The sequence below is a fragment of the Mytilus edulis genome, chromosome 1 (assembly GCF_963676685.1).
Source record: "Mytilus edulis chromosome 1, xbMytEdul2.2, whole genome shotgun sequence".
Lineage (NCBI taxonomy): Eukaryota > Metazoa > Mollusca > Bivalvia > Mytilida > Mytilidae > Mytilus > Mytilus edulis.
The window spans coordinates 44,645,102-44,666,235 of record NC_092344.1 but is presented as its reverse complement, the minus strand read 5'-3'; the positions used below and the strand labels follow the sequence as shown (position 1 = coordinate 44,666,235).

Below are 21,134 nucleotides of genomic sequence, written 5' to 3'. Positions count from 1 at the left end.
AATTTAACAACTTGTTTTATATTATGTTGCTTATCACTTCATGTCTACCCCTGGGGTATTCAAACGGATTTATCACAATTCAATTTCTTTATTTGTAATATTTTGTCGTCTCATTACTTAACCTTGAACCCTAGTGCTATGATTCCAAATTAATAAATTTGCCATTTTTATATCTGAAAAATTATGTGCTCACTTCCTTTGACCAATAACGTTATCATTGTGATACTGACCTATTACATTTCCATGTGTATGCTACTTCTGGATCTGTAATATTATGTTGTTTTGCTGCATCGTCCAAGAAATCAAACAAATATTTTATCACAGGAAGCATATTTGGACTAGCAGTCAACACAGTTTTAATAAAATCATCAATATACTGTTTCAGAGTACCCTGAAATATACATACAGAAATTCAATGTTTAAGCGGTATTTGTGATACAGAATGTCTATTTGCCATGATCGGCGTTTTTTGAAAACCAATTTCTAAAGAAAAACAAAATCTTAATTCTGTTTGCTTGTTTATCTTGTTATCTTCATTTTAGAACAAAACTATTTTTTAAATGCCACTATTAACATTCTAATTGTGTAACACAACAATAACTGACAAAATAAACAAAACATACAGTGAATAGAAGGGCGCATTTCATTTGCGCCAATTTTTAAAAAATCAAACCTTTCATTTGCGCCACAAGGTTATATATCATTTGCGCCAAAAAAAACAACCTTCATTTGCGCCATTTTACAGGTATGACAGGTAATATAACGGAAAAGTTAAATATTATTTACGATTTATTTTGTTTTTTGTTTGTACATAACTCCCCCTGGATATATGTGTGAGTTCATACTCATTTCTAATACAAAACTGAGAGTCACTAAGGTTATAATTATATATATAGTGTTCACATGACCAGTCCAGTGTGAGGTGTCAAGATGGACATAGTCAAATCTGAGACAAACAGAGGAAAGAATTCTGTGATATTTGATGACCACATATATAGGTTATCAAATGTTTTAAAAAATGGAGACAAATCCTTCAGGTGTACCAAAAAAACCTGTAAAGCCAGGATTACGACTGATGCGGACAGCAAAACAATTATAAAAACTTTAAACTGATAGCAGATGCATAAAATTTGCTGATTATGTTTTGGAAACATATATAAGCCCGGAATCTAGATATCCACCGTCATTTTGGGCTGCTACACCCACTGCTAATTTTAAACGAACCAACAATGGACCAGAGTCATTCCATGCACATTTTAATGAACAATTTTATTCAAAACATCCAAACATGTTTATTTATGTTGACGTTGTAAAGAAGATTCAGGCTACAACATACATCAAAATCCGATCTATGGACACACCGGCTGCAGTTCGACGATGGGAGAAAGAGAAAACTGACTATCTTATGGAGAAACATGGCATGTACCTAAGAGGGGAAATTTCAAGGCATGACTACATCAAGACCGTTGCATATAAATTTTGTGCCAGAACAGACTTGTAACTTTACTATAGTGCTAACAAATGTCTCAGTAATGTTCTCCAGTGTATAGTGCTTTCTTTTCTGTTTTTATCAAGGTTTTAACATTACTTTAATGATTTTACCAAGGTTTTATTCAGGTTTTAACATTACTTGTATGATTTTATCGAGGTTTTAGCATGACTTGTATGATTTTATCGAGGTTTTAGCATAACTTGTATGATGTTTTATACTGTTATCGAGGTTTCAGCATAACTTGTATGATGTTTTATACTCTTATTACATGTATTTCTGAGGAGTATGTTTCTTCATTATTAAAAGACTTTTTGAAAATTTTTATGTTTTATACTATTATTACCTGTATTTACCTGTATTTACCTGTACTCACCTGTAATATTGGCGCAAATGAAAGATTTAGTTTTTGGCGCAAATGAAATATGGTTTGTGGCGCAAATGAAATGCCAATTGGCGCAAATGAAAAGCACCGGAATAGAATAGTCATTTGAACAATCAAAACGATGTTTTCGTAAGCACTTGAAATAGATGATATTCCTTAGAAATAAATTTGCCCAAACAAAAAATACCAATTTATTCTTTGTTTGCACATTAGATAAATGTTTGTTTTCTAAGACTTTTAAAGTTAAAACAAATTCTTTATATATCAATTGCATTTACGTATCAGCATAAAGTTTTCCAAACTGATTTTGATAGTAACTCAATAAATGCAGGACAAAGATCAAATCCTCTGGTGACGGCTTACCTTTGTAGCTAACAATCTAGTAAGATATATCTCTGAACTAAGGCCTTTTGTCTGGGCATCATCAGGTTGTTTTACCTGTAATTAATATTAGAAAAATGATACCAACCACTATAAGCTAGTAATCTGCACTTTTTTAAATACAAATTCTTATAAAAAAAAAAGTAGCTTCAAAATGTCAAAGCAAGTGATCATGTGAGAAGTGAACATCTTCAACAAAAATACACAAACCAAAACTTGCTTATTTGGAAACCTCTTCATTTAACTTGTATTTTAACTTTTAAACAAAAAGTATATAAAAGTTTACTAAAATGACTAGTCATTCAAAAAGTAATAATTTCTATGGACAAGCTTTTGTTTTGATAGTCAAAAGATGGTTCCCCTATCCATGATACATATTTTTTTTTTAAATTTCAGTAGAACCCTGTATCTATTGAAAATTAGAATGAAAAACTTTATTTTTCAAAATTGATTTTTTTTAAGTCGAGGCTGTTCACTTTCAGCACACATTGTGTGAATGGAAGCATTTTTAGAACTTCCATTTATTGTAAACATAAAGTATTTGACATCAACTATTAATAGTTTTCTATTCAAATTTTTAGAAAACAGCCAATATGAACAATTTATTCTGTTTCAGGAAATTTGAATAAATATCTATAATTTTTTATATTAGTGTTAATCTGAGTATTTTCATGAAAATGATTATAAGAAAACTGATTAACATACATGTGTTACAATGTAGGTTAAGTGTATAACGTTTATCTGGACATGTCTTCATAACCCCCTTCCATGAGTAAGAAAATGTAAGTTTTGAGAATATAAAAGAATACCCTTGTACAAAGTTTAACTCAGATCATTTATTCCTTATTTATTTTTGGTACACAATATACTAATACTGATTTTGAATATTCTCATTATTGTACCTACCAGATGCCAGTACTTGGTACCAACTTCACTGTCGGTGCGTGTGATAGGGACGGCCTCTCTATTGTAAAATCCTGAGGAATGAACAGATCCTGTTAATAAATAATTGTTAGGATGTTTATACAGAGGTTAATACCACACCATCTATGAAGGTTAAATAATGATAGCATATGATATAAGTGATAGTATTTCTTAGTTTGTCCATTCAAGAATATTTATGAAATATTCAGGGTCAAATTAGGATATTTCCTACTGTAAATTTTCAATGTTTGAAATGTTATAATTTCATACACTTCTTTGATTTTAAAGATAGAATTGTAGATTTATTTTCATTTGTCACAATAGCACACTGAGCTATTATAAAATTTCTTTACCAATTGATCAGCTTTAAGTACTCAGTAAACAGGCAGTTGAAGGGTAATAGATATCAAAATGCATCTCACAGTAAAAAATTGTGTTAGAATATGTAAGTATTAGGTCAAGAAGAAGTTGACAAGCAATGAATTTGAAACCACATCACAATAAAGCATGTTCGCATGAAGCCTGACAATAAATTGCAGGAGGCGCTCAGAAAAAAGATATGGAAATTTTATTCCAACAGAAATTAGGAGCATAAAGAATGTACCCCTCCCTCAGAGCCAGGGCATTTAAAATGTGTTTTTTTGTGATTAATCAGAAGCAAATAATGATAAGTTGATCTAATCCAAATCCAAAAAAAGGCCTAATCTTAGATTTTTATCAAGTAAAAAAAGTTAGATGATTTACTTTTTGTACTATCACCATATGTTAATGATATACCTGTAAGTAAATTAAGGACAGATAAGGAGATGATGTTAGGAAGTTATATCTTTTTAAATGATTAGATGATTAACAATATTACAGAAAAACTAATATAATACATATACACAATAAGAAATTTAGTAATGTTAAAAAAATACAATAGATAAACATTACATGAAATAGCTCATATTTAGATAAATATTGCAAATTTAAAATTAAATTCGATATTCATAAAGAATTACACATATTTAGATAAATGTTGCAAATTTAAAAATGAATTCTATATTTAAACAGGAATTCAGAGAGAAACATATACAGCCTATCTTTCAAATATTAAACTTTTAATCTGAAACGCAGTGTTATTTCTTATAACATGACTATCATTAATTTCCATCATGGCTGAAAAAATTCTAAATAATTTCAATGACGATCACACATTTTTCTTTTTGCTTCTATTAAGAACAAAATTCAATTTGTTGCCATTTAGGAGAAGTCTTCCAGTCTTGACACTATAATTGAAACCTAATACTAAATGTCATCAAATATAAAAATAAGAAAATGTGGAACGATTGTCAAATGGACAACTATCCATAAGAAAGCAAAGGAGGCTGATGTGAGGGTAATAAAGTTCTTCTCTAAAATACAAGCATGTCTTACCATTAGGAGATCTAGGCAGAGTTCGACACTTTTGGTACTGTGTCAGAACCACATCTGCACCGTTGCACAGCTTGTAGTCCTTCAACATGTTTATTTGCTTCCACCCATTGTCTTTCCATTTTAAGTTGTCCTCATCCTGCAGGGTCTTGTTCTCATTAACCCAATCTAAAAATATTCACATGGAGCAATAAAGTGATGTTTTAGTTTCATTTAAAATTCACATATATCAATTAAAATAAGCAATTGTATAAATAGCTCCTTAAATTAAATAATATATGATATATAATAATCAAATTAATTAGAAAACATTTTATTATTTCTTAACCTTACCCAAAAAAAATCATGAAAGAAGGATAAAAGGAATCCCATAAGATATTGGACAGTACAACATACCACACCAACTACCGACATAAGACAATACGATTGATGTAAAAAGGTATCTCAAAACTGGGTAAAAATATCATTTATGTAATATAAAAAATTATCATTTTCAACTCATGCTATAACTTAGAATGAGCTTTTCTTTTCTGTCTGTCTATAACAATTAAGCCTTACCCAGATCCAAGTCTTCCCCTGCTGGTCTGGTTGAGTATGGAATGTTACGGTATATTACATCCAACATTTTATCTTTTGCCTGAGTAATGGTATCACAGTCTAGACAGCGACATTTGTATTTCTTTCCTTCATATTCTACATTTAATGTCTACAAGAAAGTCAAACATTTTATTAGTAATGGCTGTGCTTATTTAAGCTTGAAATTACAGTTATAAAGTACTATTTTCAATTTTCAGTAAGTTTAGTGAATTATTTAAATTGTACAAAGTAAAATGTGTATCTAGACACCATTACCCCTTTGTACTATCCCATTTCTATATTAAGTGAACTTTGGAATCTGGGTCGGAACACAACATTGTCATGTTTTTATATAGGTTCAAATCCTAATGAATATGTGTACAAAGTTTCAAGTTAAAGTGAAAATTTTGTAGACCATCATTTACCAAAACTTTAAACGCAACAGCTTGGAAAGATGGAGGAATGGATGTAGACCACAAAACAAAAGGTTGCTGTCTAGATGTATAAAATAAGTAACTTTAAAGGTTGAAACTTATCTCAATCCAAATCACAGTTAGATATTTGACAACCCTACAGAATCCTCCTTTGCTAAGCACAAACTGAATATCTCACTCTAACAGCTACAACTTTTAAACAATCAGATTCTTGTGAATAAAAATAGTACAAAATTTACATTAATCCTTAGATGTACAGGTTATTCAATACTCACTATGGTTACAGGTTCCAGTCTGTTTTCTGTCCTTAGTAACCGGTCTTCTGACAAAGAGTACCTTGCATCACCAGTGACAGCATCTACTGGACCTTTTACTACTTGGAATTTTATTGCTTGGTACAACAAATACAAGGAGGAACCAGTTGACTCCTGAAAATTTAAAGAAGATTTATGTTTATTGCAAAATTTTGATAAATTGACTGTTTTCAACTTGTATTAGAATGGTCCTTGACCAAAATATTCTGTAACAGACATTGAAAACTAAATTGTAATATATATGTATCAATTGTATATTGTAAGAATGTAGTATCTTGATATTTACATCACTTTTATATATCTAAATGTAAAATTTATTAAAAAAAAAAAGAAATATTTACAAAATAAATAGATAAACATACCTCCAAATTTTTATACATACAGAGAGCTAACCAATTAGCCAGCAGTTTTTCTACCACTGATTCTGTCCTGAAATATAAGGAATAAATATTGAGAAGTCTATTATAATTTCAAAATATTAGTATTGTCTTCTTCCCTGTAGAGCAGAAAGAACAGAATGCAACACAGATGACAGATGATTTTTTGAAGTTTGGTGCAGGTCAATATTTAAATGTATTTCATAAACATAGCCAAAAAATGTAATTATAAGTATAGAATGCTGCTTTTTGTAAATTCATTAGTGGTGTAAAGGCGTTGACTGAAGTACATTTTGTAAGAAGCACAAAATTGCTTCATTTAAAAAAATTACCCTGTCAAAGCTTTTACAACCCTATAAAAATACTAAAAGAAGCATTCAATATATATAATTGATTTCAGAATGACGCCAAATTGCTGTTAGCCAATCAAAATAATGATTTTACATCTAAAGTATTTTATCATATTTAATTCCATTAAGCACGCCCAAAAATGGCATAGGAGGAAAAAATGATGTATGAAGTTAGAATGCAATATTAATTATCTATAGTTACCTCCTCAGCATTAATTTTGGATGTTTTCCTTCCACTGACTTCTCTACCAACTCTTTTAATAATGACTTGATAATTCTATAAATTCAAATCAATAAGTCTTTAAACATACTTAATATTCAAAACAATACAAGTCAAATGTTGTGTGTTAACTAAGCAATAATTGCGGCAAACATTTCATGCATTTATTGAGGAAACTATTCTGTGACATCATCTTCGAAACTTTCACATTTCACATTTGAGTACAAAATTTGTAAGTTGCAATGTACCATAATAATCTAATTTTAGCATCAGGGTCTATGTTTGTTTATGGATTGATTCCAAGCATACAAAAACTGTTTGTAAAGTGTAATATCTCTTTTTATCGCACCACTGGTAAAATATCACGTTGTGATTGCTTTAATGCCGTCACGTGACCCCCTATGAGACGGTAGCGGGTTAGTAAATTTCATGGGGGGTTCATGACGCGTTTATGGTGACGTCATCTATTAATGTTGCCAAGTTGTGTTTCCTTATTTATCTTTCAACAAAACGCATCAGAAAAAGTGCAGCGTGCGATAAATTCGTTATACGGCTAACTACTGACACCCTACGGATCCATAGAGGATGAATAAAATCAATCCTCTATGGATCTGTAGGGAGTCAGTAGCGAACCATACAACTTATAGCGTAATTTATTCAACGTTAATGTACATAAACAAAGTGTATAGTGTAATAGATCAAGTAGCTAAATATATGTACATTATTCTTAAATTATATCTGCTGTGATGAGGAAAGGGTATACTTACTCAGTGATATATTCCAAATTATTCTGATACAATATTATCAACAAAGAAGCTACATTTGATCTGAAAAAAAATTAAAGTAGACAATATAAGAAATGTGTCTTCACTTGATATCTCAACTTTTTCAGTGCTTGTACAGTGAAAAAAATCCGAGGACAACTTCTTTTCAAATTAACATATATCTTTCGTATATTCAGACACAAAGACAAATATTGAAGAATAGGAACAAAATATTTATGGTAAACATCAACGAGACAGCATCCTAACGACACAAGTTAGCAAATGACATGTAAAGGCTTTTTATATGACTAACTCTAGCACAATTTCTAAAAGACAAAAAAGATTGAATTATTTCTCTTTCTATTTAATCTTCCTAGACGTATATGAGAGGCTCTATATCATTTATAACAAACTTCTAATACTTACTTATCTCTAATTCCAAAACTTTTTTGTTTTTCTAATGTGCGTATGAACTTTAATAAGAACTGTTTATGTTGTAAAAGTTGACTAAAATGACAAATTGCAACATCTGGATGTCTTTCATTGCTTCCATTCTTTGGCTAAAAACAATATGATTAAATTAAAAATAAAGTTAAAAACAAATTTTGCATTTTTTGGTACTATACATTGAAAAAATGTGTTTGTTATATCTACTTGTCTATGAAATCACTCATCTATAGGTGGAGAATGAATCAATACATCATTCCAATATCTTCTACCATGACAAATTCTCCCATCGTTAAAATAGATTTTTTTTCTCTTTTCAAAAGCTGATGGGTTTTTTTTTCATTTTTTTTTATACAACAATGTAAGATGAATCTGATACCATCAGGAATTTTAAAAGATACAAATTATAGTTCTACAAGAATAGGAGATTTATTGCCAATTAATAACACAATTACTTTATCTTTCACCTATCTAGGCTATTTGTTAGTGAAAGGGAGATAATTCTTCAAAAATTATAAACGTATGTAGAATAATACAATAGTTTAACAGAAAACTTACAATTGGAGGATGAAGTACAACGTGATCTAGCATCTGAGGGAAAAGTATTTTAAATGTATAATCATCATATCTGTAGAGAGGTTTCTTTCCATCTCCTATCTCTGCAGTCAGGTCTGTCATATCGGTTTGTAACTCAGCAAAGGCTGCAAGTGAAAAATATGTACATGAAAATCAATGACATCATTTTATAAATAATTGAATCTTAAAGCATTATCTGGTCAATGTATATATCATGGTACAATGGGGATTGTGGAAGTGTACTAAGGATTCATTGTTATTTGTTCCATACAAATTTTCATGGTTTTCGATCAAATACCAAAGAAAATGCAGGTTTTCCTCAATCCACAGTATTATAGATTATCAGCACTGAAAAGCTAACTTAACATAAACTACCATTATTTTTTTTCTTCTCAATTATCCATTTTATTTTGGAAATGAATTCTCTTTTTTTTTGCACATAAAGACTATTTCAGAACTTGGGTATAAATGAACATACTATTGAGTTTTCTTTTAATATACAATACACGTTTGTTATTATTTACCTTGTTTACACTCATTTCGGACTGTGCTTTCCATGTTATCTAGTTGGTACCTCATTTTTTCAAAGTCCCTCTTTGATTTGTTTTTCTGACGTTTATAGATACAGCAACATATGATGATTGTCACAATGATAAACAGTCCAACACCAGCAACTCCACCAATAATGTAATCAAGTGGTATACCCAATTCCTTGGCTGATTCATATTCCAAGTAACCAACAAAGTATTTTACATTACCAATCTGGACCTAAACATAATAAATTTCATCATTTCAGACACATCTTTAATTGCTGATGGTTAGTGAATTGTTGGGAATTGTTGGGAATATGTCTGCCCCACTTGTTTATTATTAGTTTTCTAGTAACCTTGTGTAAATTTTTCTACACCCCAGCTTGCTCATGAAGAGTAAAAATGTATTTTTAATTAAGAGTTCCTTTACTTTTTTTTTTGGTTGGGGAATACAATTTAAAGATTTTCATGAAGAACTTTCACTTCACATTTTTTTCAACACTACTGGGAATTGTCGATTATAACCCTGTTTTCATTGGGTTTTTTTTCTGGGAATTTTAGAAATTCATGAATTAATGTATTTTGTTTTGATCACTTCTTAAATAACTTTTACACTTGAATTCTTGGATTAGCTAATCTATAATGACTTAAAGTTTTCCTTTTTACAATATTTCCTTGTTTTTTTTTTAACAAAAACTTGTAATTTGATTTCAAAAATATTATTTCTGACCCATCATTTATTTAACTCTTGACTATAGCAGAAATTTACCATTTGAGAATATTTATATTTCAGACTGATTGGGAAACTTACCACAACTGCAGGTATATCACTCCTGCTATATCCAGGTATTGACTTTGGTTGTGATGTTGGAGGGTTACATACAATCTGATCTTCAGATAAGTTGGTTACATTGCAATTAGCATTTCCAATGGCAACTTGAACATCTTCTCTTTTAGCTGCCACCATCAAGTTTTTTCCCTGTCATTTAAAAAAATATTAATTGCAAATAACTAGGTTTACATCTTCTAAATCACAGCTGTCATATTATGTGGTATGAGGATGATACAATGCAAGTTAGAGGTTGTCAATTGGAATAAAATAGATTTGATAAGTGAAATATTCAAGAAACAATAGCCTTACAAGGAAATACTTGTGAGCTTTTCTTACATTCTTTATAATTGTTGGCTAGTTTTTTCAGTAATTTTTTCGTGAAAACTATAAATCAACAAACAGTTTTTGTTCCTTCACCTTGCAGGGATATTATCAATTCTTTTTTTAAAAAGATTTGATTCAGTTCTTTTTTTCTGGTAAAAAGATAGTCCAATGAAAATAAACTCCTTGTACGCTAAGCTTAATCTATTGGACAATAATTAAAATTATTACTTTATGACATTTTTCACCAATATTATAACATTTTTTCATTCAAAACTTCCTAATTCTAATAGCAAAAATATGGCTTGCTATATTTTGTTATCTGCAATCTTATAAGTCTACAACTTACATTTATGATAACGATTTCTGATTTGAAGAGTTTCACATTGTCATTGTCTTCCTTATCAGGGTCAAACTTATACACTGAAGGATCTGGGTAGTACTGTAACTGACTGTTGATGCCAGTCAGATTTTGGACATTAACTGCATTATCCATTATAAATCCAATTGCTGCTGTCACCTTTGCTGTTGATCGTCTGAGTCGTCTGACTCTTGTCAACAGTTGGGGTGAAGGGCAAAACATAAATGTTTCATTTTTGACTTTGCAATTCTGAAATAGCATATTTTAATCTGATTAAGCAAGCATGCCATTACTTTAAGATAGGTAATAAGATGATGTATCACCGACATTCATAATATGACTGTTCCCTAAGAATAAAGATGGAGTCATTTATTTCTCTCTTATTCAAATATATTACCAAACTTATTTCATACATGCACATGTCTTTATGATGTCCACTGAACATAAAGCGATCCATCAATCAATCAATCAATCACAAAATTTAGTGTATGGTACATTTTCGATAAGTGTAAATTTAAATTTGACAGTTTAAGAGTTGTGCCTAAAAAAATCCTGAACAAACTGAGAATTGATGGACAAATTGAAAATGAAAAAAGTTAAATCTTCATTTTAAAACATTGTTTACAAATTATCTATAACATATTTGTATCAATTTGGAGAAATCCTTTTACATTTATACAGAACTTAATTTTGTCTAAATTTGTGAGGTCTATGTAGTTGATTAATCAGTCTCTTTTTTATTACAAATAAAAAAAAATGTCAATGGAGTCTAAACAAGACTTACCGTCAGATTTGATTTGACAAAATTTGTCCAGATGAACATTTTTGGGTGATCGATAATGTTTATATTGGTCCCCATAACTGTTAGTCTTCTACCTCCACTGAAAGTATTCATGAAAATTATGCATTACACATACAAATTAATTGATACGATTTTACAACTGATACAGAATTTGTTCAATTCATCTTTTTTAATTACATATAATTTCCTTGTTAAGAAATTGGCCTTTATTCATAATGAAATAGCTAGTTATTCAGTAATATAAAATAGTCAGTAAGTATGGTAAATGTTCTACAAACATTTTTTTACAATATTCAGAATTAGTCATATAATTCACTTTATCTGCATGGTTAATTTCCTACAACTTTCAAATTCGAAGGAACAATTTTTATAAACCTTTTCATATGAAACTGGAGGTGAGAAGTACATCTTAATAAACAATTTCTAATATTTGATGCAATTTGAAAGTCACATATGGCAAATCAAAATGGGTCAATTTAGAGTCGAGACAATCCTTCTTACAAAAATGACTTCATTACTTATTTACCTACCTTTGGAAACTTTTCAATGGTTGTATCTTTGTGATTTCTGGATCTGCTACATATGTTAAACTTGTGTTGCCAACCATATCCTGTCTGATCTCATTACCATCAACTTTTACAGAAATTTTAGCATTACCCAATTTACCAGGTGGCAGTCGACATTTGATTTGTGCTGTATTTTTACTATAAATAAACAAGGAAAAACATCTAACCTTGTGAAGTTTGTTAACTGCTTAGCTCCTTTAAGCCCATAGTTATTTTATTTTTAGTTTTACCAATCCGTCGACCCTAACTTTTGCCTAATTGGAAAAAAAATAAAATTGGAAAACAACAAATTTTTTTTCCGCCCGCCGCAGTGCTTTGCTGTAAAAAATAATTAATTTGGTTTTTAGTTGTATTTTTCAATCCTACTCTGTACAGCGCTTGAAAGAATAGAAATTTACGCTTAGCAATCGATGTTAGAAAGGACTTGAATGTTTTTGACCACCATGGCGCAGTGGTTCTGTATAGTTGTTTTTGATTTTGATCTTGCGGTAATCAAGATAAAATTTGTAAAAGGGGAGTCTGATACATCTATTGGCCAAATAATATCAAATGAACTTGAAGGTGTAAGTGAGAAGCCAATCAAGAGTGCTTACAGCAGTGGATCATATTTGCTTGGACAGGGCCATGGTGCGATTAGGTCTTCCACAGAACTTGACACGCATGTGCCGGTCGGGGTTATGTTTGAAATGGACATAAAGTATATCTTACCATACAACAGGAAAGAGCATTGATCAGAGACCAAGAGGAACTGCTTTATGTGTGTGGGAGTGTCCTGTTTCCAGGGTGTGTGTATCAAGACAAAGTCATTGTCAGGGAATCCTTGTCCTGTGAAAGTCTGATGGAGGTGACTTATTATGCAGGTATGTAGTTTTAAATTGGAATTTCATCAAGATGAAAAGCAATTCTTAAATATGAAAGTATGCAACATTTGTGTGTTGGTTAAATGCATGAAAACAATATTTATAGCTGTGATTTTGTAGTAGTTTCTATCTGAGATTTTTTTCTTATATTGTGAAAAAAAAAACCATATTTATAGTAGCCAATAGCAAACAGTCCACTCTGACTGAATCTTAGTTACTTAGGATAGTCTGTCCAACTTTTCCCCAGGATATCATTTGTATTGTCTCCTAGAGGAGGGAATCAAAACCCTCATACACAAACATGATTGGAGTCTCAAACAATTTTGCAATCAAAATTGTATTTTTCAGTTTTAAACAAAATTCCTATTATATATATATAAATATATTGAAAATGTACAAGGCAGAAAAAGTGTTATGATATGATTGAATCACTGGCATGAATGAAACAATTTCTGAGATTTTTTTCATCTTTTATTTTAAATAGGTATCACACAGGTTTTCAATGATGTTTGCTTTTTTTGCAGGGACTTTGAAGACATTGCCAACAATCCTGAAATAGCTCAGCTCAAGGAAGACTTCAGTATTGTGCGGCCCATATGTGAAGGCATTGGTAGAGGGATGAAACCTGCGACCATGAATGCCAAGAGTTAAAAAGTCCAAAAAATGAACATTGAACTGTCATTGTCATGTCTGATGAATTGTAAAAAAATTTAAAAAGTATCTATACTTAAATTAAAATTTGTTTTAATTCCAGATCCAGATAAAGCGCATAGATACTGACATATTAAAAATATTAAATCAATCCATGGTCACAGCACAAGCGCATGTCATCATTTGTGAAGTTCTGCAGTTTGTTTTTGAAGGTCTTTTGTTTGGAAGTTTGTTTTCTTTTCTTCCTTCTACCCATTCTTTTCTTTACAGGTGTCCGTAAAACGAAAAAAAAAACAAAAAAAAGTAAATCTTGAATTTTTTTTTTTTTTTTTTTTCGTCCTCCTACTCATTCACTGTGTCTAAACCACACCGGCAAAATTTGCTCGGACTCGATGGTATCTAACATCCGGCACAATGACGGAACACCAATAGACAAAAGAAAGGTAGGTTTCTCCTTATTTTTTTATTTTTTTTATGATATCGAAGAATATATATACATATACAACTATTTTTTATTGTGAGATGCTATATTTTCTACAACCGTTCTATATTAACGGAGAAATAAGTCAAAATGCATGTCAAAATGACGAATTGAGTGAACCTTGCCTCGAAATTGTTTAATTTCTCGTTAAATTGTTCACATTGTACGGAAAGAAAGGTACGGGAAGATAGATATTGACACGGAGATTGCAAATTTAGTTATTATGAGCTTCTCCATAATTGTATCTCTGTGTATGGAACGAAAGAAATGGGTCATGTCAAAATGGAACTGGCCGGTTTCGTCAATGTATACAACCCGTCATAGATTTCAAAATGCATAACCCGGTTTGGTCAAATAAAAAAAATCATAATCGCATTACATTATAATTGATTATTTAACTTCAGCGTTCAAAAGGAGTTTTGTGGGTCGTTGGAAAACAAATTCGTTCACCCGACAACGGCTTATTATTTATATGAGTCTCAGATTCAAATAAATAATAAGCAAAAACTTAAATTCCTACTCTTATAGAACACAAATATTTTAATTTTACTTTGCATTCCGAAATTTGTTAACAATATATTCAGATTAAAGCTCTCTATGCGTTTTCTATATGAGTTATGGGAAAATATGTTGAACATGTTTAAACTTGAAATTAAAGTTTACGGTCTTAAAAATCGAAACACACAATTAATATGTGATTTTCTCGCACAAAAGGATGGACACCTTTATAAGTAAACTTATCATTCTTTGTATGTAATCTTTTCTACAATCGTTAAAAATAAATCTTCTTAAGGATAAACGTTGATAATAAGACAACTGTATATACATGCATAATCGACATAGAAAATGAATGTAGGATTACAACTACCATGCATTAAAATATTTTTTTTATCCCTTATTGTAACTATACTGCTATGTACAAATTAGTATAATAGTATAATAGTCTCAGGTCATCGACCAAATTCAATAATAATTATTTTGTTAACATTACTAAAAAAAACGAGTCTGTTCTGTCGCCGTTGTGTTATGATGATCGTACACTGACGTTGGTCAATATATTTTGACAATATATACGGACAGACGGATTCAGTTTATTTCAAAGTGGACGTATTATTTAAAAATGTCTATCAACATGAAAAGTTCATACAAATTCCAAGCGACAACAACCCGACCATAGAGCAGAAAACAGCCGAAGGCCACAATGGGTCTTCAATGAAGCGAGAAACTCCCGCATCCGGTGGCGTCCTTTAGCTGGCCCCTTAATAAATATTTATGCTAGTTCAGGGATAGTGGACTTCATAGTAAACTGCGAATACATGTATATTTATTATATTTAAGGGATAATTTTAACTATGATACAAGTTTTGGCACACATCGCGCATTTACTATACAGGCTCTGTCATCGGACGAGTTAAGGTTTTTTCATCATTTTTTATTATTTGTACTTTTGTTGTACTGTTTGTGTCAGCGACAACACTTTGACTCAGTCCATTCCCGAATCACACGCTTGTAATGCCATGGCTGTCTTTGGTTGCTTTATACCATATGCGTTTTGAACATAAAATAGGCAGGTAGTTTTCTTGTTTGAATTGTTTTACATTTATAATTTAGGGCCCTGTTATAACTTGCTTTCATGCAGTTTGTGTGTTTTTCTCATTGTTTAAGGCATACGCTGACCTAAACTTGATTAATTCAATATAATTTTTGTGTCTAAAAGAAAGTTGTCTCATTGTCAATGTTTATGGGATAAGTGGTTACCGTCACTTCTTCTTAATAAGACCTAGATATAAATGACGGTCATGTTTTGCAAACCAACTTTTATTCACATTGAAAATACAAAACTGTCAGATATTGTTTTCGAAAGTTATCTTGAAGTTTCAATTGAATTTGAACTGTACAAAAAATGAATTTGAACTGTAAAAAAATGTGAAAAACATGCCTATGAAAATAAATGTGCCTACCAGAAACGGGGAGAAAGTTACAAATCTCATTGCTATGTTATGGATGCTTAAGTGTGAAAACTCGCTTTAGTGCGCAAGTAACACAGTATATATAGTACCAGAAAATCTGGCAGGACTGCATGCATGATTAATTTGTGCAGAACAGTATAGACTATAGTCGGTTTGGGACTGTTCGTCAATGATTGAATGCATAAATGTATTAATAATTGATAGTAAATATTGTAAACTAAGTGTACAGTATATAATATAGTATAGTAAATTAAAATTATGGCACAATCAAAACACATCCTTTTATTTTTCATCTTTACATACTTACTATTATAAACAAAGAAAATATAATAATGTGACAAAATAATTAGATACCAGTGTTTGCTATTCAGTATTTATATTCCATTTAAAATTAGTTTGAAGTTAAGTGAAGTAAGGGATACGCCTTTCATTAGGAAAATGTGTATTATCATAATTAACTATGTCCAAAAGTGCCCGTTTAAAATAGATTTTAACACGCCAAGTTTACTTTGACGTAACGCACGTTATTGCGTCAATACCCTGTAATCAACCAGTCCACACTAATAAACAGCTTTTCTATAAAATCATAACAGTTAAGTTATATAAAACTTATATCCATAGACTAGACAGGTAAATACTATTCCGAAAAAAAGTACAATTTTTTTTTATCATATTTTACTTTAGTCTAAAATAAGGACAACATATTGACAAAACGTCAAAAATATGCGTGTCAGACGTAACAGACTATACGCATAATCACATTAGCAGGGGTGTTTGCGTTCTTCAAAATAGTGTTATATCCACGAAAATTCGAATGAATGATATGCTCCATATATAAAGTATAACAATATTACTGGATATGTGTTTCTAATACGACCAACGCTATATTTTGGCAAAAACAAATAGTGTTCATATTGGTCAGATTTTGGAAGATGTTAAGTTATCAAAATTTATAGGTTTTAAAATATAAGATTATATGATATTTCGTTTGTGTAAATTCGGCTCACATATGTTCATACATAGACCATATCAAAATCGAATTTTTGGAGCACTCACACTACATCTAAAAATGCAACGGCTTCTGGCAAATGTCTTGCAAGATGTCCAATGTCGGATTTCGCTGTTTTTTACAAATAAATTGTCATTTGCGACGTTATTTATTAAAAATTCAGATTAGTTGCATGCTAAATAGTCCTTTTCCGTAATTGTGCTTTAACTTTACAAAACAGCAACATACTTTTTGATAACTTGCGTAGTCAAAACGACTTCGTTTTCAAAGAAATGAAATGTCTTGCAAGTTTGTCCACAGGACGATTTTCGTACGTTTTCAACGTTGTCGATTCGGGGTGCGCTATTTATGGTGGATCATCTTATATAGTTCCTCAGATAGAATTTTCTTGATAGTCAAATACTATCAACAAGACCACAAAGCATCATAAAAAAAAACGATGACTGGGTTTGTTCGTTTAGATGAGGTTCTTGAGTTGTGAAAAAGTTTTGTATCACAAGAGGATAACAAATCATCTTTATCAAATTTTCAAATTTGGGAATCGTAAACTGACTGCGATATTTTTTTTTTATTTCTCTGCAATAAGATTCATGTGTATAGAATTGAAAGTGAAAATAAAATTGAGCCTAAAGCGTGGCTATATACCTCTCCACATCATACAAAGCTTGTAAACATATGAGATGAATTATAATTAACCTTTTTTTCTGACAATCATTTCATTTCATAATCTAATATTGTACCGCTATTAAAGAAAGTATAGTGAATTTTATAAGCAAGACCCGTTTAACTTGTTATTCTCGACAAACTTTTTATATTAAAGCAAAATATATATCCTCCTCCTTTTCGGATCTAAATGGGAAAACATTGCACTTTAATACGTTTTATGTCAATTGATCTCTGGTAGTAAGTTGTCTCATTGGCACTCATCATACCGTATATATCTTCTCATTTCATAAAGATATGCATTACCCAAATACGATATATTTTGTTGTTTGTTGCTTACGTTACCTTCATTGGGAAATATTCAATGCATATTCAGTACAACAAACATTATAAGAAGTATCCATATTGATGTGCAAAACAAAAATTGCAAGCGAAATACAAAACTTATCCCAAATAATCGGTAATCGCCGTAAAACGTAAAAATTTGACGTTACCATTTGAAACGTAATATCGTGCTTAACGTCTTTACAATAAATATATATTTAAATTCTCGAAAGACAATGTTCAGATCCGTGCCAAAGTTTCTTTTCATAAATTGTTTGTTAAAAAAAAACCAAAAAAAAACCGGGTGATATATATAGACGAAACCGGGTGATTGTGAAGTAACAACATTGACGAAACCGGTTTATTTTAATTTGACATGACCCTTTTCTTTCGTTCCATACACAGAAATACAATTATTGAGATGCTCATAATAACTAAATTTGCAATCTCCGTGTCAATATTTATCTTCCCGTACCTTTCTTTCCGTACAATGTGAACAATTTAACGAGAAATTAAACAATTTCGAGGCAAGGTTCACTCAATTCGTCATTTTGACATGCATTTTGACTTATTTCTCCGTTAATATAGAACGGTTGTAGAAAATATAGCATCTCACAATAAAAAATAGTTGTATATGTATATATATTCTTCGATATCATAAAAAAAATAAAAAAAATAAGGAGAAATCTACCTTTCTTTTGTCTATTGGTGTTCCGTCATTGTGCCGGATGTTAGATACCATCGAGTCCGAGCAAATTTTGCCGGTGTGGTTTAGACACAGTGTCATTGGTTTTGTAAGAAAATTTCATAAAACTAAAAATATAGCAACTATGGCATTAACTAAATTTTTTGCTATTTACTAATGAACTATGAGCTTCATTACTTTACCCTGGAAATTTATACTTTTTCTGGGTTCTGTGGGAAGGCAATATTTAGTGATCTGGTCACTTTGAATGTACTTTTTTTAAGGATTCATGTTTTCCTTTTATTAACATTAAAAAACCTGTATAATTAACCATTTTTATGAGATGTTTTCCTAAAATAAAAATATTTTCTGGAGTCTACATTTGCTTAATATTAGTCTCATGTATATTTTTGGTACCAGTATATCTATAAATATCTAGATGGCATGCATACACTGCCTTTGGATTTGAACAATATTATCTTGTGTTGACCTCTTGACATTTGAAATTGTTTATTTTGCTTCTTTGGGGATCTTTTCCCTAGTCATACTTTTTAGATCTATAAACATTTAAAAGATACTGAACTAGCGCATATTTTGTCAAGGGGCCACCTTGGTGCAAGATTTTCTCACTGTGTTGAAGTTCCATTGTTTGCCTTTTGCTATTTTCTGCCCTTTGGTTGGGTTGTTGTTTCTTTGGCATATTCCAATGTTCTATAATTTCAAATTTCTGATCAAGCATTTTATAACAGATATTATTTTTATTTTATTATTATATTTGTTTAATGTGCTTCACACAGAGCACAAAAAGCATAATATAAAGTTATCATTTCGTGTATGTTTATACATACCTTGTAATATTACACACTTCATCATTCACAGTGACCTCCAGTGAGGTTCCTAAATAGATAGGATCTCCATGCAAGGTCAAAATGGCTCCTCCAGACACTGCTCTTTTATTGGGTGTCACTCGTTGTAATATTGGATTCTATCAATAAATATATCAATATCAATACATATCTATCAATAGTTCTAACAGTAAATAAGTTAGGTTTATGTGCTTTTCAACTTATTGTATATAGTGAACAATTTCCAACTCATTTACAGTTTCAAATCAATGTATAGTAGACGTCCTACACTTTTTAGCCTATTATTCAATTCCTTAAAATAACAAAGGCTCTTATAAAACCGATGCTAAGTGTCTAGGAGATTTATAATCTTCATCAAAATATTCTGCATAGCTAAACTAAATGTGAACAATAACCAATTAAGAAACAATTGCTACAATGTATGTAAAAGGTTCCTCAAAATCATGAAAAATACAATAGCATTAAAGCTTAATTATTCTAACTGTCATTAATTTCAGACATGAAATCTGTAATACTTTAAAGTTTACAACTTACCATATATTGAAATTCAACATTATAGAATGGTATGTTAAGAACCACAACATGTCCCTTTTTAACACCTGCATCACTGGCTCCCAGTATACAAACTATCCTGTAAATTTCCATACACCATGAAAAATCAGTATAGCAGATATTACATAGAGTACAGATGAACAAACAAGAGGCTCTCAAGAGCCTGAATCGCTCACCTTAATTCTTTTGGTTAAATCTCTCATCAATGATTATTTTGGCTTTTCAATTTATTTAAATGTTTTTTGGATCGTCCTATTTTCTTCAAAAGCCAAAAAAAATAATCATTTTCTCCTATGTTCTATTTTAGCCATAGGAGATATGTTTCTTGACATACAAGGAAATAAAATATAAAATTTATACTTGATACTCTGAAACTCATTTAGCCTAAGTTTGGCTGAAATTGATACAGCAGTTTCAAAGGAGAAGATTTTTTAAAGTAAGTCAACATGATGAACAAATTGTGAAAAAAGTCTTTAAAGGGCAATAACTCCTTAAGGGGTCAATTGACAATTTTGGTCAAACTGACTTAATTGAAGATCTTACTTTGCTGAACATTATTGCTGTTTACAGTTTATTTCTATCTATAATTATATTCAAGATAATAAACAAAAACAGCAAAATTTCCTTAAAATTATCAATTCAGGGGCAGCAACCCAACAACAGGTTGTCTGATTCATCTGAAAATTTCAGGGCAGATAGATCTTGACCTGATAAACAATATTACCCATGTCAGATTTGCTCTAAATGCTTTGGTTTTTGAGTTATAAGCCAAAAACTGCATTTGACCCCTATGTTCTATTTTTAGCAATGGCGACCATGTTTGTTGATAGATCATAACTTCGGATACAATTTACAAACTAGATACCCTAAGGAACATTCAGTTAAAGTTTGGAACTATTTGGCCCAGTAGTTTCAGAGGAGAAGATTTTTGTAAAAGATTACTAAGATTTACGAAAAATGGTTAAAAATTGACTATAAAGGGCAATAACTCCTAAAGGGGTCAACTGACCA

The 21,134-nt window shown here is 30.7% G+C and overlaps 1 protein-coding gene across 22 annotated transcripts in view; it reads right to left on the bottom strand.

Moving 5' to 3' along the window:
• Nucleotides 1–21,134, bottom strand: part of LOC139512644 (plexin-B-like) — a 120,993-nt gene that overhangs the window by 6,864 nt on the left and 92,995 nt on the right. For 21 of the 22 annotated variants that reach the window (XM_071300534.1, XM_071300423.1, XM_071300405.1 and 18 more), the window contains 18 exons: nucleotides 20,106–20,202; nucleotides 19,554–19,690; nucleotides 12,027–12,200; nucleotides 11,479–11,575; nucleotides 10,683–10,943; nucleotides 9,992–10,159; nucleotides 9,175–9,418; nucleotides 8,633–8,775; nucleotides 8,054–8,187; nucleotides 7,631–7,690; nucleotides 6,846–6,920; nucleotides 6,279–6,345; nucleotides 5,878–6,030; nucleotides 5,151–5,298; nucleotides 4,596–4,760; nucleotides 3,162–3,250; nucleotides 2,238–2,312; nucleotides 231–391 (listed from right to left, as the gene is read on the bottom strand). In XM_071300534.1, the coding sequence (XP_071156635.1) occupies nucleotides 231–391; nucleotides 2,238–2,312; nucleotides 3,162–3,250; nucleotides 4,596–4,760; nucleotides 5,151–5,298; nucleotides 5,878–6,030; nucleotides 6,279–6,345; nucleotides 6,846–6,920; nucleotides 7,631–7,690; nucleotides 8,054–8,187; nucleotides 8,633–8,775; nucleotides 9,175–9,418; nucleotides 9,992–10,159; nucleotides 10,683–10,943; nucleotides 11,479–11,575; nucleotides 12,027–12,200; nucleotides 19,554–19,690; nucleotides 20,106–20,202 (2,448 nt within the window). The remainder of the gene's footprint in view (nucleotides 1–230; nucleotides 392–2,237; nucleotides 2,313–3,161; nucleotides 3,251–4,595; nucleotides 4,761–5,150; nucleotides 5,299–5,877; nucleotides 6,031–6,278; nucleotides 6,346–6,845; nucleotides 6,921–7,630; nucleotides 7,691–8,053; nucleotides 8,188–8,632; nucleotides 8,776–9,174; nucleotides 9,419–9,991; nucleotides 10,160–10,682; nucleotides 10,944–11,478; nucleotides 11,576–12,026; nucleotides 12,201–19,553; nucleotides 19,691–20,105; nucleotides 20,203–21,134) is intronic. The other variant, XM_071300523.1, reaches the window with a different exon arrangement.